General features: G+C 39.3%; 1 protein-coding gene across 1 annotated transcript in view; it reads left to right on the plus strand.

Annotated features, from left to right (window-relative positions):
* The window catches only part of MBNL2 (muscleblind like splicing regulator 2), a 79,241-nt gene that overhangs the window by 46,189 nt on the left and 16,327 nt on the right, over positions 1–16,725 (plus strand). The window contains 7 exon segments of the mRNA XM_027674655.1: positions 1,263–1,463; positions 2,611–2,874; positions 9,131–9,184; positions 9,862–9,907; positions 9,910–10,015; positions 13,248–13,283; positions 14,676–14,770. Of these exon segments, the coding sequence (XP_027530456.1) occupies positions 1,263–1,463; positions 2,611–2,874; positions 9,131–9,184; positions 9,862–9,907; positions 9,910–10,015; positions 13,248–13,283; positions 14,676–14,770 (802 nt within the window).

A 16,725-nucleotide genomic window follows, 5' to 3' on the forward strand; every position in this document is an offset into this window, starting at 1 on the left:
TTAATCTGCATGCTCAAAGCATCTTAGTACAAAGTTACCTTCACTTACAATTTAGTAGTTGGTTCCAAAGGAAAAAAGAAACCCCAAACAAACTGAAACCCAAAACAAAACAGAACCCCCCCACACCCTTCTAGTTCCTGTGCTCTTTCTTGCATATTTTCTACATACTCTGTCATGCAGGCCACCTAAATGAGAAGGCACTCCTCCCTTGTTAAAAACTGTTTTGAAGTCTTAGTGTTCTGCTGTTATGTTTCTAGCTGCTGGCTTATTTGGAAACTTAATTTCTGACAAAGCTAATCTGAGATGTGTCCTGGTTTTCTGCATGGTTTTTTCTCATTTATAATTATAACTTCAGTCTCTGGGGTAAACATCAGCTCTGCAGAACTAAAGCACTTTCCAGGTCTGAGTGTGATCTGACCATGGTGATGTTCTGCCTCCACCCTCCATGGAGCTGGTGGTAACAAACCCACTTCTGCCTCATCAGGGCTGCATTTTACCATCACACAAGTGTTCTTTCTTCTGGTCGTGACTTCACTGACTCACTGTAGGAAGGCATGAAACAAGATTTTTAGACCCATATCATTTCCTCCAATCAAAGTTTTTCATATGATGAACTCTAGCAAAGCCTGAATAATCCCTTTCTAAATATTGTGACCAGCTGAGATTATAGTATTTATTCTGCCTGCCACTGGTGACAGCTGAGCACACAAACATTTGCAAAGGTGAGTTTTTTAAATGTATGAGCCACAGTAACATATTGCAGGAGGTGGCAAAATACAGTATGCAAACAGATGGAAGTTACATGCCAAAGACCTCATTGTGTATACTCTTATTAGAAATATGACTTTAATATAGTTAATAACGTTTCGCCTATGAAATCTGGTACTTTGAAAAATAGCCTGTTTTCCCAAGGAAAACAGGTATTGAGAAAAAGCAATAAAGTCTATGTTATTTCTACATTTAGATGTGTAAATAAGCCTGCAATGTAAGCTGGACCTCCACGGAGATTCAGGTTAAAAGTATGGCTTCCTTTGCATCAGCAGACTCTTTTCCAATAATAGTGTTACAAAGGCAGTTCTTCGTGTGCTGCTCCAATGTGTTACATGATTAAAAGAAGAGAGTATGCTGTGTGTTTTGCCAGCTGTTTGAAATTTTTTCATTAAGAAAATGAATCAATGCCAGAAAGAACAAGCAAAAGACAACTAGTAAGCTATTGATTAAGGGCCTTCTTTTTCATCTTGGTCTGTGTTTTCCTTTTGCAGCCCACATTTCCAGTGGGTCCCACAATAGGAACGAACACGGCTATTAGCTTTGCTCCTTACCTAACGCCAGTAACACCGGGAGTTGGCTTAGTCCCGACTGAGATCCTACCCACGCCGCCTGTCATTGTTCCTGGAAGTCCACCGGTTTCAGTCCCCAGTTCAACTGCTACCCAGAAGCTCCTCAGGACTGATAAACTGGAGGTACTGTAGACACCACTGTGACTAGAAATACATCCTCTATTAGGCCGTATGAAAGATCCTGGAGGGAAAAGCTGTTGGTTTAAATCTAGGGTTAAATTTAGTTGCCACAGGTAAAAAAATTTGTAACCAGGCAGGATTTCTGCACTTGCAGCCAGTGGTAATTAAATACTGTTATTTTTAAGGTAGTGCATTTGCTTAAATTTAATAGACATCAACATGAATTTTCATCTTTCTTAAAGTTCATTACCTCCAAAATACCTCAGGTATACTTGCCTTGATGAAATATCTAACAAGCATATTTTTTGTTTCAGTATTAATTCTGTCTTGGTTTTTCTGCACTGACAGTAAGGGAATTTTGTAGCCTTATGGATCAGTATTAGGGGAGTGGTGTAGCCCTTCATGCTTCAGCTGCAAATGGACATGATGAATGTTACCAACCTTGCAGCAGGTGGAAGGGACAAGCCCCCAGTTATGTGCAGAGCGTCCCGGGTGTCGATGGATCTCTGCATGGCTGGACTCAGTGGAATCTGTGAGATCCAAGTACATAAGAAGGCCAAATGACTTGCAGAAATGAATGTCCTTTCCCAACAGCCTAAGCACTGGTGTCTACAGCACATTTCTTCCTAGGAAAAGAAGTTCATTCTCCTCATATTTTTAAGAAGGCTTTCAATTCTGTTTGCAGACTCCATAAAAAATACAGTGCATCTGACATGTATCTTCCTTGAGTTTCAGCAAGAGGAACTCCTTCCCTACCAGTCAGCCTGCAAGAAAATAAAATGTAGTCAGAAAGGGACAAAATATTTTGTCATTCCCAGCTAGTTTTGCAGGGGTAGTTACTTCAGTAAGTATCCTTTCCAGCTGTTTTCTAAACAGGAAAAAGGAAAGGCACTTGTGAATTCTTCTGTTGCATGTCAAGTTCATTTAGCCACTGTACTGCAGAGCTACCCGAGGAGCCAAGAACATGAGGGTAAAATAGATGCATTTCCCTCTCCCACCAGAAGATGAAGGATTTAATAAATTGAATTTGCTGTAAAACTTGAACTAACTGGGGAAAGGGCAAATCTGTCTTTTGGGGGCACGGGGCTCTCCTTGCCCTTTCATCTTGCACGGAGCTCTACCCCTGCAACATGTGTTGTTTTGCACGTAGGTGTGCAGGGAGTTCCAGCGGGGAAACTGTGCACGTGGAGAGACTGATTGCCGCTTTGCGCATCCAGCAGACAGCACAATGATTGACACAAACGACAACACCGTAACCGTGTGTATGGATTACATAAAAGGTCGTTGCATGAGGGAGAAATGCAAGTATTTTCACCCTCCTGCACATTTGCAGGCCAAAATCAAAGCGGCGCAACACCAAGCCAACCAGGCTGCAGTGGCAGCCCAGGCAGCTGCGGCAGCTGCGACTGTGATGGTAAGTGCTGGCATATATGGCTGCCTTTTTTTGATGCCTATTTTGCTTGAATTTGATGCTGTTTGCTTATACTTTCTTTTCTCTTTTGCCTCTTTTTGTAAAATTTTTCTTTTTTTTTTATTTTGGTAAAAGATAAGAATTTTTAAAACTATTACTATTGCTTGATGGGAGGAAGCACTTTTTTTCTTTATGCCCTTATTTTAATGCTGTATTTCTATTCAAGACAGTGAAGCAAATGACACTCTATACCACTTCTGTTCTCTGCCTTGATTATATATAAAATTTGCTACTAGTATCTCCAAACAGAAACAAAACTGATAAGGTTTGGTGTTCCCAGGAGAACAGGGACACATATGCTGTTTTAGCTCTTTGATGACAGATACACATGTGGAAATTTGGAAGAAAAGGAAGAAAAGGAAAGAGAGAGCATTTGCCTTGGAGATCAGTAGTAGAACAGAAACCTCCACTGAGATTCAACACACTCCATCTTAGCAGTCAGACAGTTAAATAGCTGGCCACCATGGTCTCACTGTTTGGGAGTGGAGAAAAACCAGCACACTACTCTGATCTACCATTAGTGCCTGTCTGAGGATGAGAAAGAACTGCCCTCTGTAGACACAAAACTATCCCAAAAGACAAAAAAGTATTGTCTGTATCTTTTTGAACTTTGGTTAGATGAATCTCATGGCTAGAGACTTCTTGCCTCTCCCACTGTCATGGGCCAGTTACTTGAATCATGAGGTTTAAAAGTAGTAAACTAAAAGGGGAATCATTAAGAAAAAACATTGTAGCTACAGTCAGAAGAAAAGAGATTGAAGGCTTTTATTTTCCAATATTTTAACCTCTTACTTAAAACTGTTCAGACAAGTCAGCCCATCCATTTACTAGTATTGGATCCCTCTTATAGTTGCTACCAGGGAAGTTGATAAATTTAGAGTGGTATTGATGAAGTTAAATAAATCAAGCATGCAAGATCTGAATTGGGAGACAAAACTGCTGGCAGCAAATCGAAGAATCATTGTCCTCATCGCTGGCAGTGGATGAATAATTAAGCAGATGTGGTTTGTGGACTTGTGGGCAGTGCATACAATAGTTATAGACAATACAGTTATTCTCTGGGTAAAAAGCCTACCAGAAACACAATACAGTACAGTATATAACTACCCCAAGCTATTGTATTTAGCCAATAGCAAAGACCAGCCTTTTTTGAGGGACAAAGGGTAAGTTATGCAAAAACATAAACCACCAAACAGAATAATATTTCTTAAATTTTAATATTTTTTCTCTAATACTCTAACAGTCTCTGTTTCAAATTGGATGATTTTTAGTTAAAGTTTCCTGTGCTTGCAGAAATTGAATACCATCTGGAAATTAAAGCAAAGAAGGTTGGGTTTGTATTCTGATTAGCTTCTGTTGTGCAATATTTATTGTTCATTTAGAGAGTGTAATATTTCTAGGCACTATACTAAAGAAGAAAGGAGAAAGATGATTGGATTATGGGGTTTTTTTGCACTTCAGTAATGGTTGTGTATATTCTGTGATTTTAAATAAGCCTTAACTGGAGTTGCATTGCCTCAAAGCAAGATGAAGCATCATTGGAAACACAGAATTGAAATGTTAGCAGTCTAATGTCACTGGAGAAGGCAGCAGAACAGAGTAACTTTTTGCAGAAAAACTTGTACAAAATATTCTAATGGCATATTTAGGCTAGCAGACAAGATTCTTTGCAATTCAACTGTTTTTTGGTTAATATAGACTTGAAATAATCAGATAGAGTGAATGAAAATCACCAGAATACCAATAACAACAAAAAAGTGGTAGAAATGACCTTACATGACTGCAAGGCCACCCAAGAATGACCAAGAATACTCAGTTGGATCTAGAGAGCAAAAGGGAAAAATACAAATGCTTACCTATAGGGTTCACTTGCAGGTTGCTCACAGGTTGAAATTGTGTCCAAGAGGTTTTCCTTCGCAGGGGAGCCCAAGGTACTTATATAGGTGAGAGTTGTGCATAGGCCTGGAGCACTGTAGGCAAAGCTGGTAAGACTGTTGGAGGTCAATGAGTTCTGCATTCTGCCACTTTTCAGAATGTGCGCTATCTGTGTTTCTGTACACTAAGGGTTAGAAATTTGTACTCAGATATACTAGGTGACCTAATCATGTAAAAAGAAAGGGGAAAGCCACCGTAAAAGAGGTACACATATAGGTTAAATGTGAAAACGCGTTAGAAGTGAGTGTTACCTGTCATTGTGCTTGTGGAACTCCAGATATTCATATGGTGCTTCAGGGAGCATAAAACATCACTGAAGACTGTACAACCTAAATGAAAATGTGAATTCATAGTTGGTATTGGAAGGGACCTCTGGAGATCACCTAGCTCATTTCTCCTGCTCAAGCAGGGTGAGCTAGAGTAGATTGCCCAGTACCTGCCTGTTTGGCTTAATAAAGCCTCCAAGGATGGAGACTCCACAGCTTCTCTTGACAACCTGCTCCATACTACCAGTAAAAAGAAATACTTCCTGTATATAAAATCTTACATTTAAATGTAATTTCTTGTACTCACATTTGTTCCCTGCCCCATCTTTACCCTGCTGTCAGGTATTTGTATGCATTGATGAGGTTTCCTCCTGTATCTTCTCCAGGCTAAAAAGTCTCTGTTCTGTCAGCCTTTCCCCAGGTAAAAGGTGCTCCAGTCCCTTCATCATTTTTTGGGCCCTTTAAGGGACTGTTTTCTAGTGTGTCCATACCTTTCTTGTGCTGGGGTGCCCAGACTTGGCCATAGCACTCCATATGTGGCCTCACTAGTGCTGAGTAGAGGGGAAGGATCACCTCTCTGCACCTGTTGGTGATGCTCTTCGTAATGCAGCCCAGCATGCCGTCAGCTGCCTTTGCTGTGAGGGCGCATTGCTGTCTTGGTGTCCACCAAGGTCTTGAGGGTCTTTTCTGCCAAACCTTGGTGGCCGACAGTGTGTATTGGTGCTTGGGGCTGTTACTCCCCAGGTGTGAGGCTTGGTATTTCTCTTTGTTGAACTCAGTGAAGTTCCTCTGTGCCCGTTTCTCCAGACTTTCTAGGTCCCTCTATGTGGCACATCTATCTTCTGTATCAACCACTCCTCCGAGTTTTAGAGCACTGGGAGTCCACCTGTTTCCCATTTAGCCCATACTAAATATGGCTATCTATGAGGATGAAGTGGTGTTGAAAACCTTTTTGAAGTCAAGAGAAAGAACATCCATTGCTCTCACTTCACCCACCAAACCAGTCTCATCATAGAAGGCTTTTAAGCACAATTTCCCTTTCACAAATACATACTCACTACTTCCCATCACCATCTTGGCTTTCATATGTTTGCAGATGGTTTTCAGGAGGATTTGCTCGATTGCTTTCCCAGAGACTGAGGTGAGGGTCTGTGAGTCCTCAGAACTTCCTTCCTGCTCTTTTTGAAGATAGGAGTACCATTTACTTTCTTGCAATCTTTGAGGACTTCCCCCAGTCAGTGGGATCTTTCAAAGATAATTAAGAGTAACTTTGCAGTGACATTGGCCAGCTCCCTCAGCACCCATCTGTTAGTGCATTCTGTTAGTTCCTATGGATTTGTGTACCTCCAGCTTGTTTATATGTTCTCTAACCTGATCATCCTCCTCCAAGGATAAATCTTCACCTCAGACTTTCCTACTGGTCTCCCACTGTCCTGAAGGCGAGTCTTGCCAGTAAAGATTGAGGTGGAAAGGATTGTCAGAACCTCAGCCTTTTCAATGTCCTGTGTCACCAGGTTGCCTGCCCCATTCAGCAGTGGAAACATATTTTCTCTAGTCTTCCTTTTGTTGCTGATGCACTTGGAGAAGCCCTTCTTGTTGGCTTTCACATCTCTTACCAGATTCAACTGCAGGTGATCTTTGACTCTCCTGACATATCCCTGCATGTTCAGGCTGTGTCCCAGTTCCTCCTGAGCCATCTGTCCCTGCTCCTACCTCTTGTGTACTTTCTTTATTGTGTTTGAATTTAGTCAGGAACTCCTTGCATATCCATGGAGGCCACTGCTGTGTGGATCTTACTTGTATTCCAGGAGACGTTATAATTTGCCAACGTGACATATGGCAGACAAATACTATGCCTTGGATCTTTGATAATTTTTATTATTGTCTTTATTTCCTTTCCGTAGCCTTTTTCGCTCCAGCCTGTAGCTATTGATTTTTTTGGTTGTTAGTTACGTAGATCAAATGTTAAGAAGGAGATAACCTGATGGAACAGAAAGAGGCAAAGGAAATTTTACTATCAGGATGAAATAAAAGAAAATATGACTGTAGGAGAGAAAAATGAGCAGTTTGAAAGCCTTAAAAGAGTGGGAGACTACGTGTAAACGAGTTGATGAGTAGGCTTAGAAATAGATCAAGTTAAAGCCTTTGGGTTGAGAAAACTGTGAGACTGAACTTGCTGCAGAAGTTGAGGGGAGAGCCAGCAAAAAGCTTCAAAGTAGGGAGATGAGGTTAAGAAGAGGCATGGAGAAGAATTGGAGAAAGGAGATAATAAACAAAGAGATAATAAGTTGACAAGTGAGATGAGATGAGATCTGCATTAGGATAATAAATGTAGTTAACTGAAACACTTTACTCTTAGTGATGTTGATTTGAATTTGTGGACTTCGTCATTGCATAATGCTGAATTCAGTTGTACGGCTTCACCTCTGTGTAGACTTCGATCTGTGCTGAAGGCAGAATGGATCTGAGGCTGTGCCCCATGCAGGCAGAGTGATGCCCTCTCGGTGGTACCTGTGGCAGGTATCACACCTTGGCTGCATGGTGCCCTGCTTAGACAGAAGTCTGTCCAGATCCTCATTTTGCACCAGGTGTTTCTGGTTATGTCTGGGTCTTGGATGCAGACAGATGAGCAGATCCTGTAGATCTGGGTATGTAATCCAGAAAAGTGCCAAAGGAGAAATGCGGATGGCATTGAGAAGACTCATGCAACAGGGACAGGAACAAGGAAATGAGCACAATGAGGACTATTCTGCAAAATACCCTGTTGGCACTAGCTAACCTTGTGACCACAAGCTCTATGCAGGCATTTTGTGCCTTGTCCTTTTTGTTTTCCCCCACTTTTGTTCCCTATTTCCACATACTGATTTCAAGGTCGACATAATCTGTGTATTCTAAAAAGAGCTAAAAAAAAACAAAAGCAAAAATTTTGATTTCTAAGTAAATTTTTCTTTCCTTTCTAAATGTTTTTAAGAATTGTACATTATAAAACTTGAAAGTAATATTTTATATGAGAAAGATTTTTACAGAATGCCATCATATCAGCCATAAGTTTGATCCTATTATGAAAATATACATGAATGTATATGCCTAAGTACTATGCCTAAATACTTTCTTTTAAAAAATTAATAATGCTGGACTAGTATCATAACTCTTAGGTTAATGTTCACTTATGAACTGGGAGCATTATTTTTACTCCCTGCTCCTGACCTGAAGCTAGTACTGAAGGTTGTAACAAAATTTAGAAAGTGTGTTTTCAAGTATGTTTTCAATTCTGAAAGCCTTTTTTTCCCTCTCAATGTAATGTGGTAAGTTACAAGGAAAAAAATCAACAAAAATGATCCAGCTATAGGAGGAAAAAAAAGGAATTAATGATAAGTTGGTGTAACTAGACGTTGGCAAAGGAGAACCTTTCTCATTTTGAATCCCAAATCCATTCAGTGATTCACTTCTCTAAATTAAAATACCTTTGCCTTGTAAGCACTGATGTTAATAGCATTCATAATGCATTACAACTTTCACTAGTGCTTTACATTTGAAAATGTAGCCTCCCAAATTGATTTTACCATTTTGAAATGTGACTTAACTAACTTATCAGGAATTCTTATAGGCGTATCCTTAAAACTTTTTGCATCTCTGTGAAGTGTTTAAATGATGCTTAATAGTGTCTGCAAGCTGCTGTTTTACTCAACTTTCCTGAATTTCAAACATCTATATTTTACTCTCTTATATGCTTTTAACTAAGGTATAGTAGATGCATTTTTGCTTCGGTACTAATTCAAAATGTAATATTCATTTCTTTAGAAGACATTTTTGTTGTTGTGCATGCCTAGTGTTTTGTATGTTGTATATTGCATTCAGAATATTTTTTTCCTTCTCACCTATCCACAAATGCAATGCCGTTCCCATGATGCACCTCTGCTTGCTGTTTACCTGTATGTTAATTCGCTTGACTCCCATTGGCCCACTGCCATCATGTGCTCGCTGCCTGTTATTAAAAGACTCAGTCGACTGCCAAAGCAATGAAGCGACCTCTCGAAGCAACTGTAGACCTGGTACTTTGACCTTTCACCTTTTGCTTTGCATGTAGCTTTTTTTTTTTTGGTTTTTGGTTTGGTTTTTTTTTTCCTTCAGAGAAGCAACTAATGAAATTTGTATCGCTTTACTTTTCAAACATCAACCGGAAATTATTTCACATACTCGTTAATTTACCGGAAGCTCTATTTATCCATCTCATTCTCATACGTAATAAACTGCAGACTATTTAGTTTGGTTCCTAACACAGTTTCATCTTTTTTAAATCTCTCATGAAAAGTTGAATTGAGATAAAACTGCTTTTGTAATTAAAAACGTGTAACGTAATCCATTAATCTGTATAATAATAGGAAATGATATTTAAATTAAAAAAAAAAAGAAAATACTTGGCAATGAAACACAAGTGGTTTTTTCTCCCTGTAATATTTGAAAACCTACTTAAAGGCAATGCCATTTTCGTTGCTTTAAAGCAAACGTTTCTTTTCAGTAGTTGTGCTGCTACAGTTTTAGGTTAATAGTACCATGCTTTGCTATCAATAACAAAATTTCACTCATTTTACATTGCTGTGCTTTGAGTTAATATGCATGGCAAGGCATCTTTAGCTGCTTTAAAAAATACTAAGTTTTCGTATTTATATATATGTTACAGACAACGTCTTAAAAATGGCATCATTTTAACTAACTTTCTTATTTACAGGCCTTTCCTCCCGGTGTTCTTCACCCTTTACCAAAGAGACAAGCACTTGAAAAAAGCAATGGTGCCAGTGCCGTTTTCAATCCCAGTGTCTTGCACTATCAACAGGCTCTTGCCAATGCTCAGTTGCAGCAACATGCAGCGTTTATCCCAACAGGTATGTTGTACCCACACTGAACCAATATTGTGTTCCTTAGGTAGCTCCATGTCAGGCAGTTGCTCTTAACTGCTCCCTGCCCCACTTGAGGTGAAGTCTGCACAAATGATTACACATTATTTTAATTCCTCTTGCACAGGATGACAGTTCAAGGAGAAACTTCAACATGCCGTTAAGCTGCATTTTTGCACATTCACAGCCTTGCTTATCATTGTCCAGAGTTTGCCCCTTTTTTGCCTACCTTAAATTGGCTGGATTTTGACTTGTATCTGCCAACACTCGCCTAGATGACAAGAAGGCAAAGTTCTGCTAACAAAAATGCTGGGAAAAGCATCACACTCCAGAGATGCCACAGCATCCTCCTGCTCCCTTGGTTGCTGTTGTGCAGCCGTGGGGATTGCCCCAGCTGCAGACGAGCACCCTGAGAAGGGGAACACCAGCCATAACCTTCCAGTCAATACTGGCAAAACACATTGCTCCCTGTAGCTGCATTAAAGGGCTTTGAGGCATCAGATGCATTTTTGTGGTTCTCATTTTGGAACACTACCAGAACTTTTCCTAGCATTTACGGCTCATAGCTGGGGTTACACTTCCTCATAAGGATGATCTGAAGATGAGTGAATGCAATTTACGTTTCAGTCCTCGTAACTCTGTAAAAATCAGAACACCGTGGCTGGTGGCAGGGCTTCTCTTTAACAGTGAGAAAAGGAATGTGCTAGGTGCTTGTGTAAACAGTAACAACATAACCCTCTAAATTATGTCAGTCACCCCCACTCCAAACTTCCTAAAGGTAAATATCCTGCCTAAGGAATTCTGCAATTTCATTCATAATTGACTAATAATGTATTTTAGTATCAGAATGTTATCCAGTGTGAACTTCCAGAATCATTTAAAACTCCGTGTTTACAAATGCATTTGACATTTCAGCAATGTTATTTTAGTTTATAGAAAGAATGTCGGTAAAACAAGGAATGAAACACAACACATGATGATTTCCCAATCTATCAGCATTCCCATATGTTTTTAAAGATAAAAAGCAAACACAGATGGCTTTGACTTCATGGAATTTTTCTATAAGGCCTCAGTAACAACCTTGGAGCCTGCCCCCGTATTTATAATAGTAAGTTATAGCATGCTGTATTTTTAGCACATTGGTGCACTAGAATATCTGTGGCAGAAAACACATTGACATTTATGGGAGTGTTTGGGGAAAAAAAAAAATCGCGAGACTGCCTATTTGGACATGAATGGAAGACTGCCCTGTGCTTACAAACACGCAGAAATTTCCACAAATTTATTTTACATTGAAACCCTGAGAATTTGCAGCACGATAGGTGTTTTTCCTTCTTAAGCACTCCCTTTCGGGGCTTATTGCTGTTATTTGCAGTTGCCAAGGACTTCAAATTAACTATGGAAAATACAGTAGTTTAAACCTTTTTCAGTGAAAGAGCATTTGGATATTTTCCAGACTTTTGGAGTGTTCATGCTTCCTTAAGTAGCTCACTTTTTTGTACTTTTATTGTGTGTCCCTCTTTCCAGCTAATGGTTGTAATTATAGTTTTATCTGACAAATTTCTGATGGTAGGAAGGGTGGATCTTGGAAGTAAACCTTACAGGCCAGGTCATTGACAAGCCCCAAAACAAGTGCATGAAAAAAAAAAAAGAAACAGAGGTGTAACATTGCAGATGGAGCCCAAACCCCAGAGTAGAAAACCTTTCTCAAAGTGATGAACCTCCCGGTCTTCTCAAACACCATCAGCACCTAGAAAGGATATTAGAGAGAGAAGTGGGGTATGGGACAAGGTTAGGAAAGGGAAACCCCGTTTATATGAGTGGGTGTCATGAGTTTTCCATTAAAGATGCTGCATTGATATTCCCATGTTTCCTGGGAAGGTTGGATTTGGTGGGTGTAAGGACTGTCATGCCACCCAGGTCTAAGGAGCAATGCATGACATTATCTGTTGCATTTTAAATGATTGTGTGGTATTTCCTAAACTGGTATAATTTTCAAACGTGTTTCTTGTGTGTGTGTGTGTGTGTGTGTGTGTGTATTAAATTTTAAGACAAGTTTTGCTGCTGGAATATATATATAAAACTTGATTGTTTTATATAACTCCTCTGCTTTCTTAACCACTGGCTCCCCTAGCAAAAAGTGTGGGGCTTGACTTAGCATGGCTTACCTCCAAAGTTCTGCACTTTGTTTGTTTTACATCAGTTTAATTGCTTTATCACCTTCTCCTTATTGTTTGGTGAACGATCTTAAAAACAAGAGATCTTTTCTCTCTTTCCATTGCTGTTTGTTAGTGTTTCTATAGCCTCTAGAGGAGGAACTTTGTGTATTCTCTGAAAACTGTTCTTGGGTAAGGTCATTCATAGTTACACTGGTACTGCGACAGTCCTGTAAGGTGCTGTGGTAGTAATTAAGCAGGAATACAGGAAGCATATTCAGCTTTGTGTCAAATATGCATGTACCTGGGACCAGTCTCCTTCCCTGCGTGCCTTCACCAACTTGCAGTATGTACTGTACTGAAAATATGCTGATGTCTTTTTCCATTTGGTCTTTTCCAGAAAGGTCAAGCATTCCAGGCAAGCAGTGCTTCCACAGCATCTCTGAGGTGCACTGGGAGCCTTCTGCTGCAACATAACACACTTTGAGGTGTTTAGCCTGCGGAATTGTCAAAGTAATATTTACTTTCTTCAGAAGCACTGCTTCGCCTCCAATTGTGTTAAGAATGGGTACATTAACATCAAACGCAAATTTGGCAAAGCCCCTGCAGAATAATATTGTCTTAATTTCATTTTAACTTCTTTCTCTGACGCATGTCAGAAAGTTGGTGAATGTTGATCTGCGCAATCTGCGCGGTCTGAATTATGCAATTAGTTCTAAAATTCCCAACTACCGTGACCTTTAACCAAAGATGTTTCTATAAACAAAAACCTGTTGCTACAAAAGTACTATGTGAAATGATAAAATTAATAAGTAAAAAAGTTTATGAAGTATCCTGAATATGCACAGAAACGTGCCAAAAGTCACACAGTATATTTAGGAGTTTAGTAAGAACACAATCACCTTTTTGTGTTAAGGCAAACCTGTGAATGACCTTACAGTTTCATTTAACTAACTTACTTCTCTGTGGTTATGCTTGAATCTCACTTTGAATGTTAACTCTAAACGGCTAACCTGTTTCTTCCCTTTATCCACTTTTTTCACCTATCATTGCATGACACGCAGGGTCAGTTTTGTGCATGACACCCGCTACCAGTATTGGTAGGTTCCAAATTTCTTTATTGATCTCTTTTTTATACTGTATATGATGTATATTCACTTGTTTCAAAAATCCTAGGTGAGATTTAGACACTGACTAGAATTAAAGGTTCGCTTGTCCTTCTGGTTGACTTTGCAGAGTGTTTAGATTTGTAGATGAAAGCTGCAGTTTAGACGCGATATCACCTGCTATAACAACTACACTGCAAAAGCATAATACCATGAATTCCAGTCTGCTTTTCAGTTTTCAAAGTTTTATTTCTCTTTATATTTTATATTGGCTAGTACTATAAAATCATAAAATACTGGAAAAAGCCAGCAAATTTTCATCAGTGTTTTAAAGTTTCATAGTGGTGTGCCTATTTCTCCTTTGCTGTGTGTTAGAAAGTTTTATCAGCGTTTCCCAGAAATGCCTACTTTGATCCACAGAGGTTCTGTTGAAACTCGTGATCTGAATCTCATTCCTCCTTTAAATATACTTGCAGCTTGAAATTAACAATTGGTGAAGTCCAATCCAACAGCCTCTAAGAGGCTGTAGCCCCATCCCAGTGATTTTATTTTTGGTTTTTTTTGGGCCTACTCAGGTAAAATGGTTAAAATATCAAGCCTTAAAACATCAAGTTAATAATTCCCCCATGAAGATGCTGATTCAAATTCATTCTTAAAATGAGCAAAAGCAGTGACTTTCACAAAATCATCCTGCTTTTTTAGATCAAACAAAGTAGTATTTATATCAGGAAAATTATCATCATCCCTCTCCTGATTTTTGCCTCAAAGCAGATGGTAATTTAACTCTGATAAAGTCGAACAGTTACACAGTGCTAGTAGGAAAAAATGCGTAAATTGGATTATAAAGGAAGACAGCGAGTATCTGGCTTGCTTCAAAATGAAGTTACATGAAAAGAATTAATTTTTAATTGTGTTTAAAAATTAAGATAAACATTGATCAGTTTTCTTCCCAGTTCAAACCACTGTGCCTTTTTGTAGTAGAATTTTATTTTGAAGTGATTTATATCTGTACTGGGGGAAAACAAATAACCCATGTAACAATACGCAGGTAAGGGGCTATTTTGGTAAAGACCTCATTTGTCTTCCTAGACAACAGTCTTCCTAGAGACAACAGTCACATTTTCAGTGGTCCTTCCTCTTTTTTTCTGGGAATCGCTGATTGTGTTGACAACCTTCCTTTAATTGTACTTGTAATAAGCTATTTTCCCTTTTTTTTTATTTCTCCGCCACGCTTTCTCGCTTTGCACTGTGATTGCATGCCATCTGCCGGTTTAACCCATGATGATGGCTTGCCGCTCTTGATATTCACCATGCCAAAAATACCACTTCTCTTACCATAATGCTGCACCCTCCTGTTCATTGCTTCCATGGTTCCCCTCCTGAAAGTACCCATGATGCACAACGCTACGGCCGCCACTGTCTCTGCAGCAACAACTCCTGCAACAAGTGTTCCCTTCGCCGCAACAGCCACAGCAAATCAGGTTTGCTCCTTTTAAAGCTTTCTTTCACAAGATCCTGAACTCTAAATGAGTGCTGAGATTTTTATTTTAATTTTTTTTTTTTAACAAAAAAAATTCTCCCGGAGAATTTTTTTTTATTTCTGTGTTTACCCCATCAAATTTTTGTTTATTTTTAAGTCGTTTATAGCAAGTGTTTGTGGGACAGGTTGCACTTATTTAGAGTTAACATTTGTTGCAAATAATGATGTAGCTGTGTTTTGTGTTGCGATGTTTGTACCTAATTATTGTGTAATTAACCCAACTGGAGTTAGAATCACCGTAGTACTGGACTACTTACAAAAGTTTATTATTAACACCTAAGTTCAAAAGGAAGATCATCACAGATTTCAAACATTCAGGTGTGTTCATGTAGCCTTCTCCATGAGGTGTGTGGAAGTGACTAATTTGTAAGCATGGAAGCTGTCAAAAATGACAACCAGGACAAGGCAGCTGGAAAAAAAATTAAAAGAAAAAAATTGAATGTTTTCTATAAATGCTAGTGATCTAAACAACACTCAAGGTATTTATGACTATGCTTGCTTTCTGTTTGAAAGTGTATCTTTAACCTGGTAATTATATTTCCCCAAGGAAGGATGTTGTTAGAAAGAACCCTGAGGGTTATTGGCTGAGACAGGCTAAGAAAGATGATACTTTCTCCTCTTCTTCTGCAGTTTATGTTAATAACAGTTTTCATTTTGGTAAGGTTTCCCCCTCCTCCTGTATGACCTGATTCCCAGGGAAAACATATCTGTTGGAGCCCATAAAACGTAGCTTTGACTCCTCTGTTGGGGCTGTAGAGATTTCCACCCTAATGCACCTGGCATCTGCCAGGGGAAGGATTTGCACAGCTCTTGGGTCACTCTGGCTTTTCCGTTGCTTTGGGACCATACTCCAGCACTTCCACCTGAGAGGTGTTTTCCCTCAGTTCTGAGAGGTCAGACTGAAGAGGAAGCAAGCACATTTGCTCACCAAGAGAAAGCAAAGGGCTGTGTCCCTGTCACCTTTCCTTGTGTTGCTCCTGGACAGACCAATAAGCTGTTGCAGACCCAGTGGATACTCTCACCTGGTGATTCATTCCCCTCCACTTGCCAAGGGCTTAGAAAGAAATCAGTGAAAATGTTTTGCTTAATAATGTTATACCAGCAGGTTTATTTTTTTTTTTTTGCTGTCACTCTCAAAACTATTTGAGTATTCCATGGAAAAATAGAAGTTGTTGCAAGAGTTTATTTATAATAATTTATGAAAAATATACTACCTCTGAAATACACCCTACTTCCTTAAAGAAACACAAACCAGTCCGTTTTCTTTTTTTTTTTAAAGTTCATTTGCCAACATTGTGGCATTTGTGCTTCTAGCGTTTTCACCAAAAGTAGTGTTGTTTTGTGTGTACTTTTCTGAGAGCTAGCTTGTAAAAAATGCTTGAAAGTGCAGCAGGTAAATGGTGAATTTCATGGTCCTTTCCAGAACAGTGTCTGCATCAGAACATTTTTTGGTGGTATCCAGTGTAGTTTTCTGGCCCCAAAGTGGTGACAAAGGGACTTGAAGATGCCAAGGGACTATGAGAAAATGAAGTGGTTTGGGGAGGGTTTCAGCTAGGGACCCTCTCCAGCACAGAAATGCAACTGGGGCAGGTCCACCACCCACACTCCTGAGTGCTAGAGGGGTCAACTGTGGCTGAAGGTAGAATGTATGTATGCCTACAAAAGGACCAGTAAGCAGTCTTTTTTTTTTTTTTTTAGTTAATAGGAACATTTTCACACAAGTAACTAGTGCCACAAAAACATAGGTGTGCCTTAATGCAATTTCTCATCTAGCAGGATGGCAGGCAGAGCCCCTGCTTTCCCAGTGCAGATTTTGTTTGTGTTGGAGGATTAGAACATTTTAAATTTAACAGCAGTTATAGCAACTGTCTGGTTTTATTTATTTAGTGGTTTATA

The sequence above is a fragment of the Neopelma chrysocephalum genome, unplaced genomic scaffold (assembly GCF_003984885.1).
Source record: "Neopelma chrysocephalum unplaced genomic scaffold, ASM398488v2 Primary Assembly neopelma1_25, whole genome shotgun sequence".
In the NCBI taxonomy this organism is placed as follows: Eukaryota; Metazoa; Chordata; class Aves; order Passeriformes; family Pipridae; genus Neopelma; species Neopelma chrysocephalum.